We start from the raw sequence: 18,668 nt of genomic DNA on the forward strand, positions 1-18,668 counted from the left end.
AGGCTATGAATAAAAGATTGATTTTTTAGCAGCCAGGGGAGGGAAGTAGGTTTCTAAAGCAACTGCAGCCATTGATTTGTGTCCTCCTACTCTTCTAACGTCTTTTCACTTCTCTAGGCTTCATTGCCAAAAACTGAAGTTAGTGAATCCTGGCCTTTGTGGAAAATGAGCTCATTTGCAGCCAGCATCCTGGACTATTTGGAGGACAAAGCGAGGGGTGAGATCTGTTACTGTTTTGCAAAATCAGGTCCATCTTCTACCCTGCATGCAGTTCTCAGAACAGGCAGCCTCTCTCATCAGACTGCTGTATCTAAACTCCTACACAAAGCATTCCCATATTGAGCCCAGGCTGGAATGAAAACTCACAGATGTAAACCGTGAAAATTATGAATCAACATTTATTGATGATATGTACATAAGAGGTATAACACTTAGTGAAATATTATATTCATGACTATTTCCAGTATAGAAAGAATGTCTAGTTTGTTTTATACATGAAAGTTACAGAAATCAGTTCACTCTGTAAGAAAGCATTAAAAGCAAATGAGTAACAATCCTTGTAAAGAGGAAAGGATCTGAACTACAAAAATAGAATCAGTCTACAGGGCATTCCAACTACAATATACAAGAACAGAGCCCAGGGTTGGGAGAAATTTTGCCATCTGCATTTATTGATTTCTAAACAAACTGTGCTATAGATACTGTACAGTACATAATTTCAAAATCTCAGGAACTTTCTGAGTGTAAAGACCAACCTTATCCCTCTTTTTAATCCTTTTTACAATAGAACATCTCAAAACATTCCAGTTCATGCCTGGTCACCTTAAAGAAGGGGAAGGGATGATGAGCAGGCAGCACAGAGTACTCCAGTGTGCAATTCATCCTGAAGCATCATAGTGGGGCTCACCAAGCAGGATAGTTTCTGTGCTTTGGGACCTAATTTTTATTTCTTTCTGCCTAGAGGGGATGATTATATGATCCAGGTCCAGAGTATCTAGGAACGGATCAGCTTCCTGTTGCTGCAAGGTTCTATTTTCTCATAGATCTGAACTGTAGCTCTGATTTCAGAAGATTTTTGCCACTGACTACATAGTTGATCTGTCTTTTTTTATGACTAGACTTTTGTAAATAACAGGCCCGTACAACAACTACAGTAGCTTTAGAAGTATTTAGTTTGGCATTTATTTTACAGTAAATGCTAATATCCCTTTTTAAAAATGAAAGAAACAGTGCCCCTTTGCCCATGAGTATTCATCTTTCTCAGAGACTGTTCCTGCTAAGGGGATGAAGCAGAGGCTCCTACTTGGACTCCTCAGGCACTCTGGAGAGAACTGGCAGCCCCTTGCTGCCTGCAGGCCTGCCCAGTCACAGCAGGGACTGCCCTGCTTTCCTGGCATCTGTGGTCAAGGAGTAACTGGAAGTGACTCAGAGGGATCCTGTGATGCCATGAGTGACTAAGGGCTGAATGATGCACAGAGCCAAAAGCAGTCTGGGCATCCAACAGGAATGCAGTTAGATGGACTTCCCCTCATTCACTGTGCCAATTGAAATGGTGACTTACTAAGATTCTGGTCATAAAGAGTCCAAACATTTGAAGCAAACAAGAAGAAAATAAAACAGAAACTTATCATTCCAGGTGAACATTAATTCTTTAGGTCATAACAAGTGTATTCACCAGGCAGCAAATCTATGCTAGGATCACTTTCACTCACTGCCAGGGAGCTACACACATGCAGCTTCTAACACCCACCATACTGGTTAGATACTGAAAACTAAAATTAACATATTTACAATGAGCTGGCTGCATACATGATTCTGAATGTTATTAAAACTGGGTACTCCATAAGAGACAGATAAAGTAGTTACTACGCTGTGGAATCTAATCAGTTGAAAGGTCAAAAAGAAACAAACCCAGATACAAATGAAAAACAGAAAGTCAAACAACATTTTAAAACACAGTCTAATTTTCTACTATGGCTCAACACACGGATACCAATTAAATTAATTTAAAGCACAGCTACACATACTGTATACACCATTTCACTGAAATTACGTGTTGATAGCTACATTATCTACACTAAGTGCAGAGAGGCACTGGACATCATGCTTCAACAAAATGTCAAAACTGGTATCAATAAGGTTTTACAGCTATTAGTAACTCAGCACTATTCTACCTGCAATTCCTATTAAGTTAATACCTGTTACATCTGATTTAAAATACAATATAGATCAAAATACAAGGGTATATCAACACAGTTCCTACATATATATCTACTAGAAACTTAGGCTCCAAAACCTCAGCAGAATAACATGGCCCCACAGATTTCTGAATAGCTGAAGAGATACCCAGTATCAGTCACACTGGGACAGCAGTCCTTCCTATTCAATGTTCTCTTTGTTTTGAATTACAGTCAAAGAGCTAGTAGGCCATAGAAGATTTTTTGTTTGTTATATAGTTGTTATGAATACTCATATTATTTTATTTTTATTCCTCTAGAAACATTTGTTAATTAATTAAGTTGAAATTATTATAGCCATGACCTTAATGCCAACAGGTATTTGCCTAATGGGAAGAAATTACCAAAATGAGAAGTAACTGTCATTTGGGTTGAAAAATATAGTGGTTATTCTCTTAAAAATACTTAAGAAAACAGGAGGTATTTGTATGGATGCTACCCAGTTACATTGGTCCCATGGTGGTTCTGTTGGTCCTTTTTCAAGAAGGCAAAATTAGGTGGCAAAATCCTGAACTTTTTCCACAGGCTGAACTCACACACACTGTATTGTAGCAAGATGGATGGGGGCTGACAACATATTCTTTTTGCCTACCCAGGTCTATTTTCTATAAACTGCGTTCTGAGCCAGTCAGTTATACATTAACAGGTCCTAAGGAAGAACTGCAGGATTTGGCAAAGGTAACACCAGGAAAAATTATAAAAGTGAGGGACGATTGCCCAAGACAGTCAATCTAGAAGATTGCTCAGATTATTATAGTATTGTTCCATGATGAACTGCAGCATTTAAGGACATCTTGAAATTCCTATTTGCTTCTTGCATTTTGTGCTTTGTCTATAATTCATCACCAAACATAACACAAAAATATTTCATTGATCCTAAAGGTCATAAGAAAATTGATTTTGTTCTAAGGTATAGATCACATTTAAAGGATTATTTCCCTACCTAATATGATCCCATAGAAAACATTCTAAGAAAATATTTGTGTGTCTGTAAATTACAGATACTAGGTAATTTAATTCAGTCTACACTGTAGTTTCCAGAGAACAAGTACAAACCCCTAAAACCTGTATTATTCTTAATTAAATCAGTGTTGAGCACACAATATTTAACACTATAAATACATATTCAGCTTTTTCTGATGCATTCTACAAGCAAGAGTTCATACCGGATCATAGGAAATAAGATATATTTAAGAAAGGAGCAGGATATACTGGATGGAAGTGTATGCAGTTGTCTTTAAGTATATAGGACAACCTGTAGTACACAAGAACTCACAAGTCCATGAAAAATGCCTACATGGAAATGCTATAACCTACAACACTGACTGCAAAATCAATATGCAAGCACAGTTTGCTTACGGTCTTCGAAAAACTGTAGAAAAAATGAATGGAAAAGAATAACAAATAAAGAATGGAAAAGAATAACAAAAATTCCAGCAGACTACACTATTTATGTACAAAGCAATATACAGGTACAAGACAATCCAGGCTGTATGATGCTGCCTATGACAGCTTCCCTTTGTGCAATGGTGTGTGCCACAGAGCATCATTAAAAACAGTGGCAGGACTCCTGAATGTTGAGTAGAAGCACTGGATGCTCTAGCATCGATCAGCATTGGCTCTGCAGCAGGATGGAGTTAGGAATGAAAGGAGATCAAAGGTTGGGTTAAGTGAGAAATCTCACAAGTCTTCTTGTCTCCCCAGATCTTGCATAGGCTGTTGGTTATTTCCATCCTGGACTAATAGAGACCTACTCAGTGGCTCAGTCGTGCTCTGTGCTTTTCCAATGTTTGTAACCTGGCTCATTTGTAAGACTCAGTTGCAACTGCATAACCACTTTTTCTGTTACATTTATATTAACTGTTAGTGGGAAGTCACTGGGTTTCCCCTAAACAGGAGAAGATGTCTCTGGGATGGTGGGCACCTGTGAGGGACAGTTCCTCAGAGCCTTGTGCCAGGGAGGCCACTCAAAAGAGAAGTAAAAGAATTACCTGGACATCAGCAGCGGTTTGACTCACTCATAGCAGCAGATTTCCATTGAACGTAAAGTATGACCAGGAGGAAAAACTGAGGGAGGCACTCACTGTAGAGCCTGTAGCAGGCACTGCTGCTGGGGGCTTCTCCAGGAGCCCTGCCCCAGGTCTGTCATTGTCTGGGGGGAGATAAAGACTTGGGGCCCATGGGGGAAGAAAGACTGATGACTTTGGAAGGAATATGCACCAAATACATTGTTTCAGGAAAATCAGGAGCAAGAACGCAACATTTTCAAAAACAGCATTGCAAAGCTGAACAATTCATTTACACCTTGACTGCCTTCTTTGACACTTCACTACTGTAAATCCTTTGTTCTTTTTACTACTTTACTACTTTACTACTACACTCTCTGTACTATTCTTTAGACAAAGGAAACTGGGTTAATATTTTCCTTTCAAAGTCACCAATATTATTTGAGAGAAGAAAATAACTTGTCTTTCCAAGAATGCTTTCTGCTGGGAACAGGAACTTCTACATAATCTTATATGGTGAATTATAGCTGAAGTGAACTGCCCCAATGGACTATACACCTATCATAATGGCTAACATGAAAAATATCTTAATATCTTAATTGTGGCCTTAAAAGTCACAGTAATAAAATCAAGATAGTCTTCAGACTCATAACAGAATAATATTACAGTACATTTTTATAAAGTGCTCTTATTTATCCTTCTGTAAATTAATTCAAATGCAGCAATAAAAAGAGCTGAATGGAAATTAGAAAGATGAGAAACAGTTATACCTTTATGTCTCCACAAAATGATTCTTCTGAGCCAGGTCCTAAAGCTCAGAGCCTTTTTAAAGATAAAAAGAGAAGTGAATGTTAGAGGCGAGGTTTAATGTTGCCTATAGTTATGGGGATTTGTGCAACTGTTCCTGTGTTGCTACAACAAGGCTGCAATAACACAAGTGAAGGCAAGGAAGCAAAGAAAATCCAGGCAAGTCACCAGAATAAATTTGTTCACATGCTGATGCCTCAGCTTTCAGATGAAAAGTCTACTCTTCTGCGTGTCTGCTTCTGAAAAACTAGTGACCCTGGGAGTGACGGAAAACAAATTAGAAATTGATATTACTCCTACTTTAAAAAGTGGCATAAAGTCTGAAATTCCGTGTGCTTTAAGAAAGAAATGGAAATCAGCTATATCTCAGAAAAAAACATGGGAAAAACCTGTAATGAGAATGCTCCTTATTTTTGTGTTGGGTTTAAATTCAGTGCTGGACTTGTAGCACTGAAACAATTAGGTATAAATGAAGTATCTTGGCAGAAATCTTTGGATGTGAGAATCAATTTCATTATAAATAGCAGACAAAGACTATTCCCTAGGATGGGATTGTGAAATGTCTTGTAACTTAACAAAGACACGAAGGGACTTGACTTTTCCTGGAACATTGTGACTCCCACAGATTTCAGTGGGGCTTTCACGTAGTCAAAGCAATGCAGGAACAGTTTTTACTACTGCAAACAGTTTTTCAAAGACATAATGAGTTTCTCACCAATTTGAACGGAAAGAGCACATCTTGTAATAGGTACCAAGTGGCTTTTGCCCCACCTATTTGAAGAATCTTTGTATATAAGACCCACACACATTTCTTAAAAGGCTGGTGCAGATGTTTTTTTCCAAGGGAAGCAATGAAGAAAGAAGTGGCAAAGTGCTCCACCTGTTCTGCAGTTCTAAGATATGGCATGCTTTACTTTCAATGAACAGATACTATGAGAATACTGACCCAGCTTCAGCAGCAAATGCATGAAGCGAATGTGTAAGCATGTATGTCACTTGGCATGAGTCTTTGCCTGGTCTAGACTCTTCCATGCGCCAATGTGCTGCCAGCAATCAAAGGCCAAATAATATCACAGATGCACAGACAAAGGTGGGGGAACTGACAAGAGCAGCAAATGCAGAAAACAATGTTAATATGAACTACACAGAAACCAAATGACTTTTCACTGAGCTTTTTCTTTAACTTTGCCACCCCAGCACTGTGAACAGATACAAAAAATTTGCCAGATGCAAATTAATGCATTGAGACCCCTAGTGAAACTAAAAGGAGGCTGGCAAGTAACCAGCACTGCCTGCTGAAACGTGAACCTTGGATTAGCTGAAGTGGACGGTCCCTGGGTTATTTTCTGTTTATTTAGTTAAGTAGCAACCCAGCCTCGTGGAATGAGCAAATTGAGAAATGAAAGCCAAGAGTGAGTTACATTTTCCCACATAAATGGAAATCTTTTTGATGATTTAATACAGTGCTGCACTGGAGTAACACTACATTAAATATTCAGTCAGGCTACAAGCAGAGGAATATATGAAATCCAACATTTCTCCTTCTCCCACATCCACATTTAAATAGAGAAATACCGTCATAATTATATTTTGAAAAATCCCTGAGTTACTGTATCTACAGAATTACCACTTTAAAATCACAGTCTTCTATTCTAATCCTATCAAAAGATCCAAATTTATCCTCCCATTTGTGGGTGGGGTTTCTCTAGCACTGCATTCCTTCCTTCCCTAGTCTCCATCCAAAGAAGCACTCTTCAAAGGGCATTACATCCCAAGTGGATAACTGTAAGCATAGTCTAAGTGTTTCTCAATATGTAATTTTGTGGAGCTGCCTAGTCACATGTTGCTGACATTCCTGTTTGTTTCCAACTGCTAAACAGTTTCAAATGACAGCTAAAAGTATATGGACCAATTTTCTAAAGCTACTTTCAATGCAAGCAATCGGTGTGGCTGCTCCTAAGAAACTGCTGTGGTGAAGAGGACAAAAAGTCATCTATTAATGGGTGAGCTGTGCCATGAAACAGCTCAAGAATGCTGGATATAAATCGGGGTAAATGCTGTGTGTTCATTCTTGGATATAACTACCACTGGAGTGACAACAAAGTTCACTTGATGAAAGCCAGCACCCCCAGAGTAAGGAACATTTTACAGTACCTACACACCATCCCAGGTACATTTCTGACCCATAACCCAGTGAATGCTACTTGGGAAGCAATGCCTAGACAGAGGTTAACTCTGGACATGCTAATAGCAATGCCTGAAGAAAAGAGAATACCTGCCTGCCACTTCTCCGAATAATCTACAATTCCAGCCTTCACCAAAAAAAAAAAAAAAATCCTCAAGATCTGTCAGGAGGCCTTTGGGAAAGGCCTCCCCCTCTAATACATGTTAGAGGCCTACAGAATTCACAGTGGTTCAATATTGGTTAAATTATATAGGCCATTTTGCTTAGGATTTGCTTGGCCATGGCATTCAAGTGATGACAAAAAAACAGTGGTAAGAAAAATATTCCAAGATAAATGCTTAAATGAGGGATACTCTGACAATGGACTTGATCTTGCACATCATTACTCATGCAAGTAGCCTTGGCTGGCTTAGGTCCGTGTGCAGTTTCAGAGATATTGATATGAATGCAGATGAACAAAAGCAGATTATATTTTTACTTTAATAGCTTCTACAGAGCCAAATAGCACTCTACAGTTAAACACATTATTCCCCTTTAAACCCATGACAGGTCTGAATGGCCTATTTCCATAAATGTTTGAACTCTGTTTTTTGCCATTTTTAGGTTCATCAAATGCTTATATTATGATTCATTCTCAAAACTTCTGAGAGCTCCCCCCAAAATTGCACAAAGCTTGTTCTGTGAGAAGAACCTTCCAAGATCACAGTGGCTCAGCTTTGCTGTGGAACACTGCTAACAGCATAATGTTATTCACCAGTATCTTAAAATTGCTCAGTATTAACAAGCACCTTTAAAAAAATTTCACAAGGTGTTTATTCTCACTGCAATTTCTTTTGACAGGCTGAGTCAGATATAGTATGTTGATCAAACACTGTCTCATTAATTCAGATGCCATGTGCTCAAAGAAACATTTCTCTGACATGAGAGAGCTATATACTTATTACTCTGCAAAAGAGACAGAGATGCAATTCAACATACTGGCCTAAATCCTGAAATTCTGGTTTCATTCTCATTCAGTCCTAACCCTGGACAAACTCTCTCAACTTTATACAGAATTTGGTTTAGCAATGAATTCAGGATTTAGCCACTCTCTGAAACATGACATACTTGAAAGATGGCTTTCACTTCATAGCAAATGCTCCTGATGCTGACATTCAAAAATTCTGTAAGAGTAGTGGATTCAGAACTTGTCTGCAGCTCATTATCAAGTACTTAATCATAACATCCATAATCAATCTTAGTAGTACCTTGAGTATCTCATCCATGTGAGAAACCGCTCTGACATCAGTGGAGCAGGGTGAACAGTAAGGTACCACCTACTTTGATTAAAAATGGCACAACTGAGTCCATGGTTTTCTGTATCTTGCATATCAGCTACAGATTTTAGTGAAAGAACTACTACCCCTGTAATTATACTGCCTTGTATTGCATGGGGCATCGTGGTCACAAAGCAGCACAGCCCCAGCATAAAATAAAGGCTGCACCTGCCCTGGGACATCTGATAAAAACACACCACATGCACATAGAAATTTGAAGGTCTTCTTTTGATGCTAAGTTTTAGTTGTACAGATCTAACAAAATGTCTGGGACAATTTATTGACTTCTATGCATTAATCCTGCCCCCAGATCTAAGCTCAGTTTAAAGTACAACTAGGCACAAAAATACAGTGCTTGTTATTATCAAAACAAATGGAAATCTTTACGGATGTTTTTAAAAGGTATTTTAGCCATACAGTGATAAACAGATCAGGTATGCCACAAGAGTCGCCGAAACACTTGAAGGCTTACGTGGTGTTATGTTTCTCTTGTATGTGTGACCCTGAGTCCCTGTACTGAACTGTACTGGCACTTTGATCTTCCCATTTTGCAGCATTTACATTCTCTGTGTCTTGAAAGAAAGGGGAAGTGGGTGAGAGCACATTGCACTGCATGGAGCATTCTCCAGGTGCATCATCCAAACAGTAACACAGGGGAGACAGATGGCTATGGATCATTGCTTGGCAAAGACACTACAATGACTTGATGAGATCTTTGCTATGTTTCAGTTACAAAATTAAGCAGAAATTGTAGATGTTAAATAGGGAAAAAAAAAAAAAAGAGAGAGAAATCTTCTTAATCATGGTATCTTCTGCCCCAAGATAGCTTCAGGATTTATTAAGGATGCAGCTAGGAATCTCTTCACTTAGTTTTCCCGTTTCCAAGGCTCTTCTTCAACAACATTGAAGTCTGCAGATTTGCCATTGGTTGCCAGTGTTACCTGCAAGTAATTATCATCAACAAGCAACTTAAAGGCCAAGGCACTTTGACAAGAAAAGTAGTGAGTTTTATATGGAAGATTATGATATTTACAGGAATTACATACACTGTCAATTATTATATAGGTAAAATGTATTTATTCAGAATTCACAACACTCTCAAATAGCGGGACTCCTGTTCATTTATTTATTATAATGACTAGAAAACATCAGTAGTAGAAAAATGTTCCACATTTTCTTAACCTTCACTGCAGTTTTGGGTTTTTTATTTTTAATAAATATGTCAGATTCTACCCCTTTCTGTCTCTTGTAGATTTCTCTGGATTATGTCAAAACCAGATTTTTTTTTTTTTTTTTAATTTAGAAAATAGCATTTTTTTCAGTGGAATTCCTCAGCAAAGCTGCATATCTGATGCAACATGAAAAATGTACAAGGCCAGAATAATCATAGATCTGTATCTATATAAACTCACCTACAATTACACCACCTTTAAAGAAATGGAAGAAAAGACATGTTGTGAAAGTATTGCTCATCATACCACTATAACAATATAGTGAATGATTTTTACTACAGTCCAATTAAAAATTCATAGTAATGCTAAACTGGTCTCACATAATGTACAGCAAACTTCATTCTTTCCTGTAAAGATATATGCTGGAATTTTTAGGCTTTAAGTTGGTAAAAGACCTATAGAGATCTATCAACTCAAAGTGAACACTGAACAATAGCTTCCATTCCAGAGACCAGTATAAATGAACCTGTGCTTCAAGAAAGAATCTCCAGCCAAATGACTCTAAAAAATCAAAAATCAAATAACTAAAATGTCAACTTAATTTTACAAAAGTGATGTTGATCTTGAAAAAGTGAGAGATTCTTTCATTTATTTCTAAATGGATGCTTACTTTTTCCTAACTTACCTTGTAAGTTAACATCTTCAGCTTCAAATGAAAACTTAAAGACAGAGCTGAAATTCCCCATGCTGGATAAACAGGATGCATGGAAGCATTGGGACATGGAAACATGACAAAATGCACTGATTTTTGAAACAAAGTCAAGCTTTTTCTTAAATTATTGGAAGAGGAAAACATGCAAGTACAGGAATGAACAGCTTATTCAGAAATGAAAATCACAGAGAGTCATGTGAAATATGATAAAAAAATACAAAAATATCATGCAATAACAACCACTCTAACCCAATACAAAGGTAAGCTACTTATTAATTATGTACATTGACCATGCAAAATTATAAACTACTGGTGTTATACATGGAATATATTACAGAAAGTAAATAGAAAGGGCATGCTAGTAGATTAGCTTTTCCATATCCTGACCAGAGTTGCAGTAAGCTTTTCAACCCACCAGTGCATTGGACAGGATGAAGAGATGACTTTTCAAATTTAACAACTGGCTCTTTCAAAGCCCCAGATCCTTCATACTCTCTGTTGCCTTTGCAAGTCTAACACTTGGGAGTTGTAGACCACTTCAACATGATCCAAATGTTTGGCAAGTGCCAGCATATATTCATAGCTCATCAATTAGGTCACAACAACACATCCTTTTGGCAGCTTGCAGACAGACAAGAGACTCAAAGTCAGTCTTCTGCTCAATCTGGTAAAGCCTGGCTCTTTTCATGAGTTTAAAAGTGCAAACTGAGACTGTAAGCAGAGCAAACCTAAAACAATTAAAAAGAACAAACATTTCTCGATCAAAAAATCACTGGTCTCATATTTGAATTAAAGGGTGCGCTTGGGATGACACACAGCACCATTAATCCATGGTTTTGAGACAAGCTATTGCCTCAGTTAAGGGAAATTATATGAGAAAGTGAAGGAGAAAAGAAAGTGCAGCAAGTATTGATTTAATCAACAAGCTACTACTTTTTAACTTGACTTGGATTTCTCTGCAAATCTGAGAAACTGGGAGCTGATAAAACTATCAGTATTCAGTTCCATAAACATAATCTTTAACCCAGCATTGTCTATTTAACTTAAAAACAGTTTTCAAAAAATTCCAAAAGAAGTTATCCAAAAAGTGTGTGCACATGCTCGTTGTCTTTCTTTCCAGAATGTTTCTTTTTTCTTCTAATTTTAATCTCTTGTGTCCTTGCCTTTTTTGAGAAATATAAATTAATGACAATTTTCAATTTTGTGTAAGCATGCATTCTCTTTCCATTTCAGATCTTATTTTTTAAATTTTCCAAATGGAGAAAGAGTGGGTCTGAAGAGAAAGGGGAGAGCCATGTCAGAAAAAAGTATGATTAAAAAAAAAAATCACTTCATTGAAACCTTGAAAAAATTTTACAAAAATTAAAGATAAGATGAATGCTGTTTGGTTTTTTCCCCTGAATTCAATATTAATTTTTCCCCTGAAAATTCAAGTTTGGCCTGCATTTTCAGGAAGTAAGCATTAGGAAAAAAAGTAATTCTAAAGAACATTTCCAGCCAGGCTAGAGACAAGTGAAAATGACAGCATAGGATTATATTTCCCATATAAATGGTGATATGCTAATGAACTTAGTGCAGTCATTCACAGCTAGATACTGGCTCAGTTGTGGCAATTGGAAGATACAAGAGAATCTGTTTGGATAAATGACTAAGGTAGGCTGATTGGCAAACCCACTGTCTCAAAGACAGTGTACAGCATCAGACTCGAGAAAAAAAAAAAGACTGTGAAATTAGAAAAAAAGACTATGAAATTAGATGTTCCACCCTGTTTTACCTTTTCTCCTCCTTTTCAAAAGCCCTCTCTGGATTTTAAACAGCTCCATCCCAGTGGTGGGTTCTTAGCGAACTTTTAACCACTAACCTCCCAAGCTGTCTCCACATTCAGCTGGTGGGGTTGCTCAAGCTCACTTCACTCTGATCAAGATGTCATTATTAGTATTAATATTGCATGTTAATTACAGCAAGGGTTACAGAGGGGACAGAGTGTTTGTGCCTTAGTGCCTTGGGAAGGAACAGTGACAGAAGAGAAGCAGAAGCTGCTGTGTGAGTGCAGGAGCATTCTCATGCTAAAGCGCATTCAACGTGTCGACCTCTGAACAGCATATCATGAAGGCAGTCAGCAAGTGACAACACCTGCATCTGAATTGCAGCCATCCTTCATTTGGGCTGGCAATTAAGTTCTCTGTTGCCACAGAAAATTAAGTAAATGTCCATAGAAGGTGATGCCATATTCTCTGTGTCTTGGCATATTCCATAATACGCTGCATCTTGCCTTTTGATATGTAAACAAAGTACATGATATTTTCCCATCAAATGACAAGTTTTAAGAAGAGTGCAAAAAACCATCTTTTGAACTGCTCAAACACATTCAAAATGTCTGGGGTTCATGGACCTTGTTGTCACATTGTTATTTGCAGAACGATTTGAAAAAATACATGCAGGTTAAAAAATAAGATAAAATAAAGCATGCAGTGCTATATACATGTCTCAATATCCATAAATGTGAAAGGTACCTTGCACTCATCTACCATGACTGAGTTGTGAGCTGCAAAAACACATTGGTTTGAGTTGTTTTCCCTATGATTTTTCATGTCGTCATAGATTGACTGAGTCTTGGTCATTTCAATGTCTTCATGCCCTTTATGATGGGAATCAATGGTGTCAAGTTCTGCCTTGGAAAGGTGGTAGACAATGCCAGCACCAAAAGAATCCCCCACTACATTGACTGATGTTCTCATCCGGTCCCTACAAAAGAAGGAAAAGGCAGAGGCTGAATGTCATGAGAGGAAGAAAAAGTAGGGCACAGCAGTCCTGTTTATGGTACAGTTACTGCATTTGTTTTGGGAAGCTTAAGGTATCTTTTGAACGGAGAGGTGGGAGGCGATTTCAAGGGAAATGGGAAAAGTCTGCTTTCCCAAGGGATTTGCTCAGACAGGGAGGATGTTCAAACTCCCATGTCCCAGCTGCTTATTCTCATGGAGTTTGGCAAAGAATGTGTGCTAGATCACAGCCAAACTGCAGAGCTGTGCTTTACTGAGATACCCCATGCCTGCTTCTGGAGCTGGAGGTTTCAATATCAGGGTACCAGGCTCACACCCCAGCCCTTTGTTTAATCTGAATTTATCAGAGCACTGAACTTAATGCAGCCAGAGAAAAGGATTTTGGTTCTGATGAGCTGTTTTCATTTCTAGTTTGAATGAACAAAGGCCTCTCCCCTTACTCTTAGTGAGCAAACTATGGGGAACAAAAATGCCTGAAATATCTCCATAATGCTTAGCCCATTGAAGCTCCTTTCCTGGCACCATCTTTACAGATGGCCATCTGTTGGTGTGGCAGCATGCCCACTCACACTACGTGTGCCAGAGCTTGGCATATGAGCAACCCAAATATAGGTCATGGCCTATAAAATTATGAGCCTGTGACAGCATTTCACTAACGAGTGCCCCTTGTTGTAGGAGGGTGCCAACAGAGGCCAGCATGCTTCATTACAAAGAAATATGCTTGCTGGCACTTTCTGGACAGGATGCCATTAAACAGACATGCCACCTTTCTCCTGTCTTGTCTTTAGTGCGGCTCTATCTGACAACAGTGAAGTCACAGTTGTGGATTTTCCCTGACTTCAGAATTCTGCCCAAACCTGACCAAAAGTCTGCAAAAATGGGAGCTGGGTCTTGCTATCTTTCCTGCTGCAGCACACATGTTAAAATCATTTACAATCTCATTTGCCTCTTCATAGCTGCACTGAACATAAAAGTCCTAAAAACCTTCGGACCAAGGGTTGCAAATTAAACCGACTGAAAGCAACCGAGTCTAGCTCTGCCAAATAGGTCAGAGAAGTGATTACACTGATTAATTCTCAGAAGTATATTCATGAAGATTCATTTACACAAAAATAACCAGGTTGAACAGTGTGGACATTTGCCAAGTGACAAAAGCTAGTATGTAAGACATCATTTCCCAACACAGCGATTAATTTCAAAACAACCTTTCTAGTATTTCTAGTACTAGATTTGTGTGACATCTCCTTTTTCTGTAGAAGACTGAAAAGAAAACATCTAAATATATAAAATCTCAACCAGTAAAGATTCATTATTCATGCTTATTCATGACTATATAAACATTTGAGCCCATTTAAACATCTTTACTCTATACATTGCTAAGTCTTCCTTTCTCAGCTGTGGAATAATAGCCCCATTCAAATTTCTCCTCTCCCTCTCAACATTATTATGCTTATGTATTTACAGACTTTGTGGTGTAATATCTTTGCTGAAGCAGTTAATTTTCCTTTTTTTGGCTTCAAAGAATACCCAGAAGGGGAAAACCTCTACAGTAATTCCCTCGACAAACAAACCAACAACCTATAGGAGGAAAACGTCCTTCCAGTTTTGCTTCATGCAAATTAAATGCTTTATGCAGTTCTCATCCAATGCCTGTGAAGACTATTTTAAACCTGGTCAGATGGTAGAATAGGAAAATAAGACTTTCTGGTGTGATTTTTAATTAAGACCATAAAATACACTGAATCTGGCAATACAACTCTACAAAAAGAACATCTACTTAATTTTTTTTGCATGAGTGGTATTAAATTTTGAAAGGATTCACTGATGCCAGATGACAGAGGGATAGTTTAGCATGCTAAAAACCAAGTTGGAGAGAATACATAAATATAATTGAGGCAGAATTCAAATTCTGAAAGGGTCATTTGAGGAGATGCTCCAGGTCACGCACACGTGCTCCTAGCTGAGCGATAAAGCAATACAAAGTGCACACTGATGCACAATGTGTTACACTGCGCGATCTGAAGGAAACAAGGAAGTTCCTTACAACAGAAATGGCAACGTCTCAGCTGTCAGGAATCAGCAGCAAAGTGCTACTGACCTCTTTTGGGGCAAAGAACACCCTATGAAGAACAAAGACAATTGTACATACTCTATTGCTAAAACCAGCTAACCAATTAATTCCAGGCAAGTAGGATGATGCAAACAAAACAAATATAGGAAAGTTGCAGTCTAGACCCTATTCATAACATCCAGACTTCAATGGGGTCTGAATATTCTGACTCTGATCTAAGCCTTGGCTTAGATCTAGATTCAGAATATTCAGACCCAGAGTCAGAACTGAAGCAATCTTTTTCTGAGTTACTGAATGAAGCTTTACCAGATCAGCTGCCCAAGCTCATTTTCCCTAATTCCTCTCTCTTTGCTGCAAAATGCCACTAATCTAGTACCACTGATACTTGCTAAGCTTGTCAGCTCACATCTGGAGAGTACCCAGTTTGTGGCTCAAGCAAAATAAGCTCATTTTATTCCATCTGTTGGAATACAATTACTTTCCTATTAAATGCCACGGCTGTGTTGTGCTTGGTTTTAAACTATAAGAGTTGTGAAATCCTGGGAAACTTGCCTGATTGAAAGAGCTTACACTGGGTATGCATGCATGGGAGGTAGAAAAATTTAATAACCCAATACATACTGAAGAGGCTTGAGAAAAAAAATCAATATAGAAATCTTTCATCTCCAGTTTGAAGGAGAGAGTGCCAAGTCTTAGGATTTGACATAAAGTGATCTTTGTGTTACACAATAATACCAATAATTTATTTTTGTTTAAAAAATTATTGTCACACAATAATGACCAAATAATGCAAAACTGTTTTTGGTAAGACAACAATTTCAGATGGTGATAGTACTGTAAAATCAGCTGACGTTCTGATGTTTGCTTTTATCAAAAATAATGAAAAACTCAGAGTAGAATATTTTTTAAACCCTTTTTTATCTGAAATTGTAATGTTATTGAAGGGATGTTCTAAGTATTTGTACATGGTTGGTTGTATTTATTCAGGGGTTCCAGAAAAGTGGCTGGGATTGGGTCTTAAATATTTTATTAACTTTCTCTTCTACATTCTGTTAGAAATACCGCTGTAACATTATTTAATGTTTGTAGGTAAAGAAAATGTGTTTTTATGACATTTCATTTCAGATATTCTTTATGTCTGGTTTGTGTGTGCAAAAGCTTGCTCAGAAGTTGGCCTGTATGTCTTTGCTTAATGCAGCAATATCAGCAGCATCATTTTTCATAGTTCATTAGATCATTATGGCTACCACAACACAGCTACTGGAAGATGGAAAATGAAGCTCTTAGCTGTTGAACATAGATTAATAAGTACAGCACTTTCACCAACAGCATCTTGACTTGCAGCACCAGTGGCATGACACAGAGCTTTTCGCCTCTTCTTTTCTCTCTTTTCCTTTTACCTCTCAGTTCTGAATCATGCTGCACTGTCAGTGCTGATCAGTAGACCATGAGGATCCAAACCCAACCATTCAGGCTGAAAGTCCTCTTGCCTTTAATTTATTTTGGAAAGCTATCTTGAAGTATTTCTTTCAGAATTCCTATCCTTCCTCTTCCTACATTCGTCATGGCTACAGCTCCACAGTACAGAAGTTTTTATTTCCTAAGCAAGGTTGGATTAGCCAGTGGGGACAATGCTGCTGAAATGCTACACACACTAGTGGATCAGAACTGCTGATAAACTTACAGCTCTCAGGCTTGCTAGTGTAGGCAGAGCTTCTCAGTCCACAGGAATATTTTAAAAATACATTTCCCTAAAAAGACCAAACAAACCACAGGCTCCTTTTGCACATCCTCCTACCAGCTGCAGAAACCTACCTATTTGCCTTACTTGGAGAGCAAAGAAAAACAGATATTTAAAGTATATTTTTTTCTCTCCTTCTTCCAGCTGCAGATTCCTATAGCACTTTCCTGTTTTCAACTATGACATCATAAATATAATAAACCCACTATATCACATCCTTCCCTATGCCTGCACCTTCTCATTTCACCGTTCTCCATCATGACATCATGAGATTCAGTTATATATAAATAATCTAAGTCAAGTTTTCCCTTTGCCTCCTCAAACTGTGAATTCCTTTTTCTTTCTTCCCTGAAGCAGAAATCAGAGCTGCATGTTAGCCTTCAAAATTCTTAGTGACAGATAGACCATGCGAAAATACATGTCAGAGGATTGACTTAGTTCTTGAATTCTTCTCAATAAGCCAAGAGATAATTACAGAAAATTAAACTTCTATTTTATCTGCATATGAACATTCTCAACTCTGCTATTTCTTCTTGCATAATTTTAGTTGTGTATCTGGAAATGAAAGTTACCAGAAGCAGGCAGCTGAGGCTGCTAGTGTAGGAGAAAACACACAAATAGTAACTTATATTTATGTATCCCGTTCTGTACACCACAGCTGGAACAACAAAAACTAATGTCTTTACTGCTTCAAAGGATATTATGGGAGAGCTGGCTGTTGACCAGAATAAACCAGAATATACTGTGCTGCAGCAGTACAGGACAATATGAAAGTGTCTCTAGAGGCAAGTACAACTTAAGGGCTACTGAGTCTCTTTCAGCCCTGCACAGGTGACAGAAGGATATCCCAGCCGTCAAATGGCAGCAAGAGAAAGGATGTGGCCTGGCATACCCTCTGTCTGTATTTACAGCTTCTGTATTCAAGTGTTGAAGACCAATAGCCTCAGAAAACAATATGTGGGTTAGCTGTTTATTGCTGAAGGACCTACAATGTCACTGGAGGACTTTGATCACAAGTTCTTGGAAATTAAAGCCATTCTTCCTAGTCTGAATGATCTGTCAGTAAAATGAAACTAGGGAACTACCTTCTTTATTTCAGTTTTCATTCTTATTTGTCTTTGGTCTTTTTCCTGCCCTGGAACAGGCCCTTTTTAAAGGTATTTTGCTTTCTTATATACAAAAAGAAACCAACTTTCCTCCCTACAAGTATAAAACATTTGATACTACAAATGCCCACATCACTCTATAGCCTGCTGGCAACATCCTGATGGAACTTCCATTTTCAGCGTTCATCCTTCATTTTAGACCAGAACAATAACAAATGGAAATATGAAAGCATAGATTAGAAAACTGCTTTTGAGTGATGGAAAAGCAGCATTAGGAAGATAGTATAAAAGTGTGAGCTCACAAGTGTGCCAAGAAGATCCTTGGCTCACAGAAACTGACTTCAGTAGCTCTGTAACAGTTTGTAACAGCTGAGAAGCTGCTTTCAGTGCTTCCTACTTCACTGAATAGCCCATATCCTCTTTTGATTTATCTGGAGAGGAGAGACTTACAGTCCTTTAAGACCAATGGCTGTAAAGCCCTGTGGACAGACATTACTTCACTACCTTTTCTGCACTGAGCAGTGGAGTCAGCACA

The 18,668-nt window shown here is 38.1% G+C and overlaps 1 protein-coding gene across 4 annotated transcripts in view; it reads right to left on the bottom strand.

Annotated features, from left to right (window-relative positions):
- Positions 1-378: 378 nt before the first annotated feature.
- The window catches only part of SLC1A2 (solute carrier family 1 member 2), an 86,211-nt gene continuing 67,921 nt past the window's right edge, over positions 379-18,668 (bottom strand). For all 4 annotated transcript variants that reach the window (XM_072929865.1, XM_072929863.1, XM_072929864.1 and 1 more), the window contains 2 exons: positions 12,949-13,180; positions 379-9,492 (listed from right to left, as the gene is read on the bottom strand). In XM_072929865.1, coding sequence (XP_072785966.1) covers positions 9,418-9,492; positions 12,949-13,180 — 307 coding nt within the window. In that variant the 3' untranslated portion in view covers positions 379-9,417. The remainder of the gene's footprint in view (positions 9,493-12,948; positions 13,181-18,668) is intronic.

Source organism: Taeniopygia guttata, chromosome 5 (assembly GCF_048771995.1).
Source record: "Taeniopygia guttata chromosome 5, bTaeGut7.mat, whole genome shotgun sequence".
Taxonomy (NCBI): Eukaryota; Metazoa; Chordata; class Aves; order Passeriformes; family Estrildidae; genus Taeniopygia; species Taeniopygia guttata.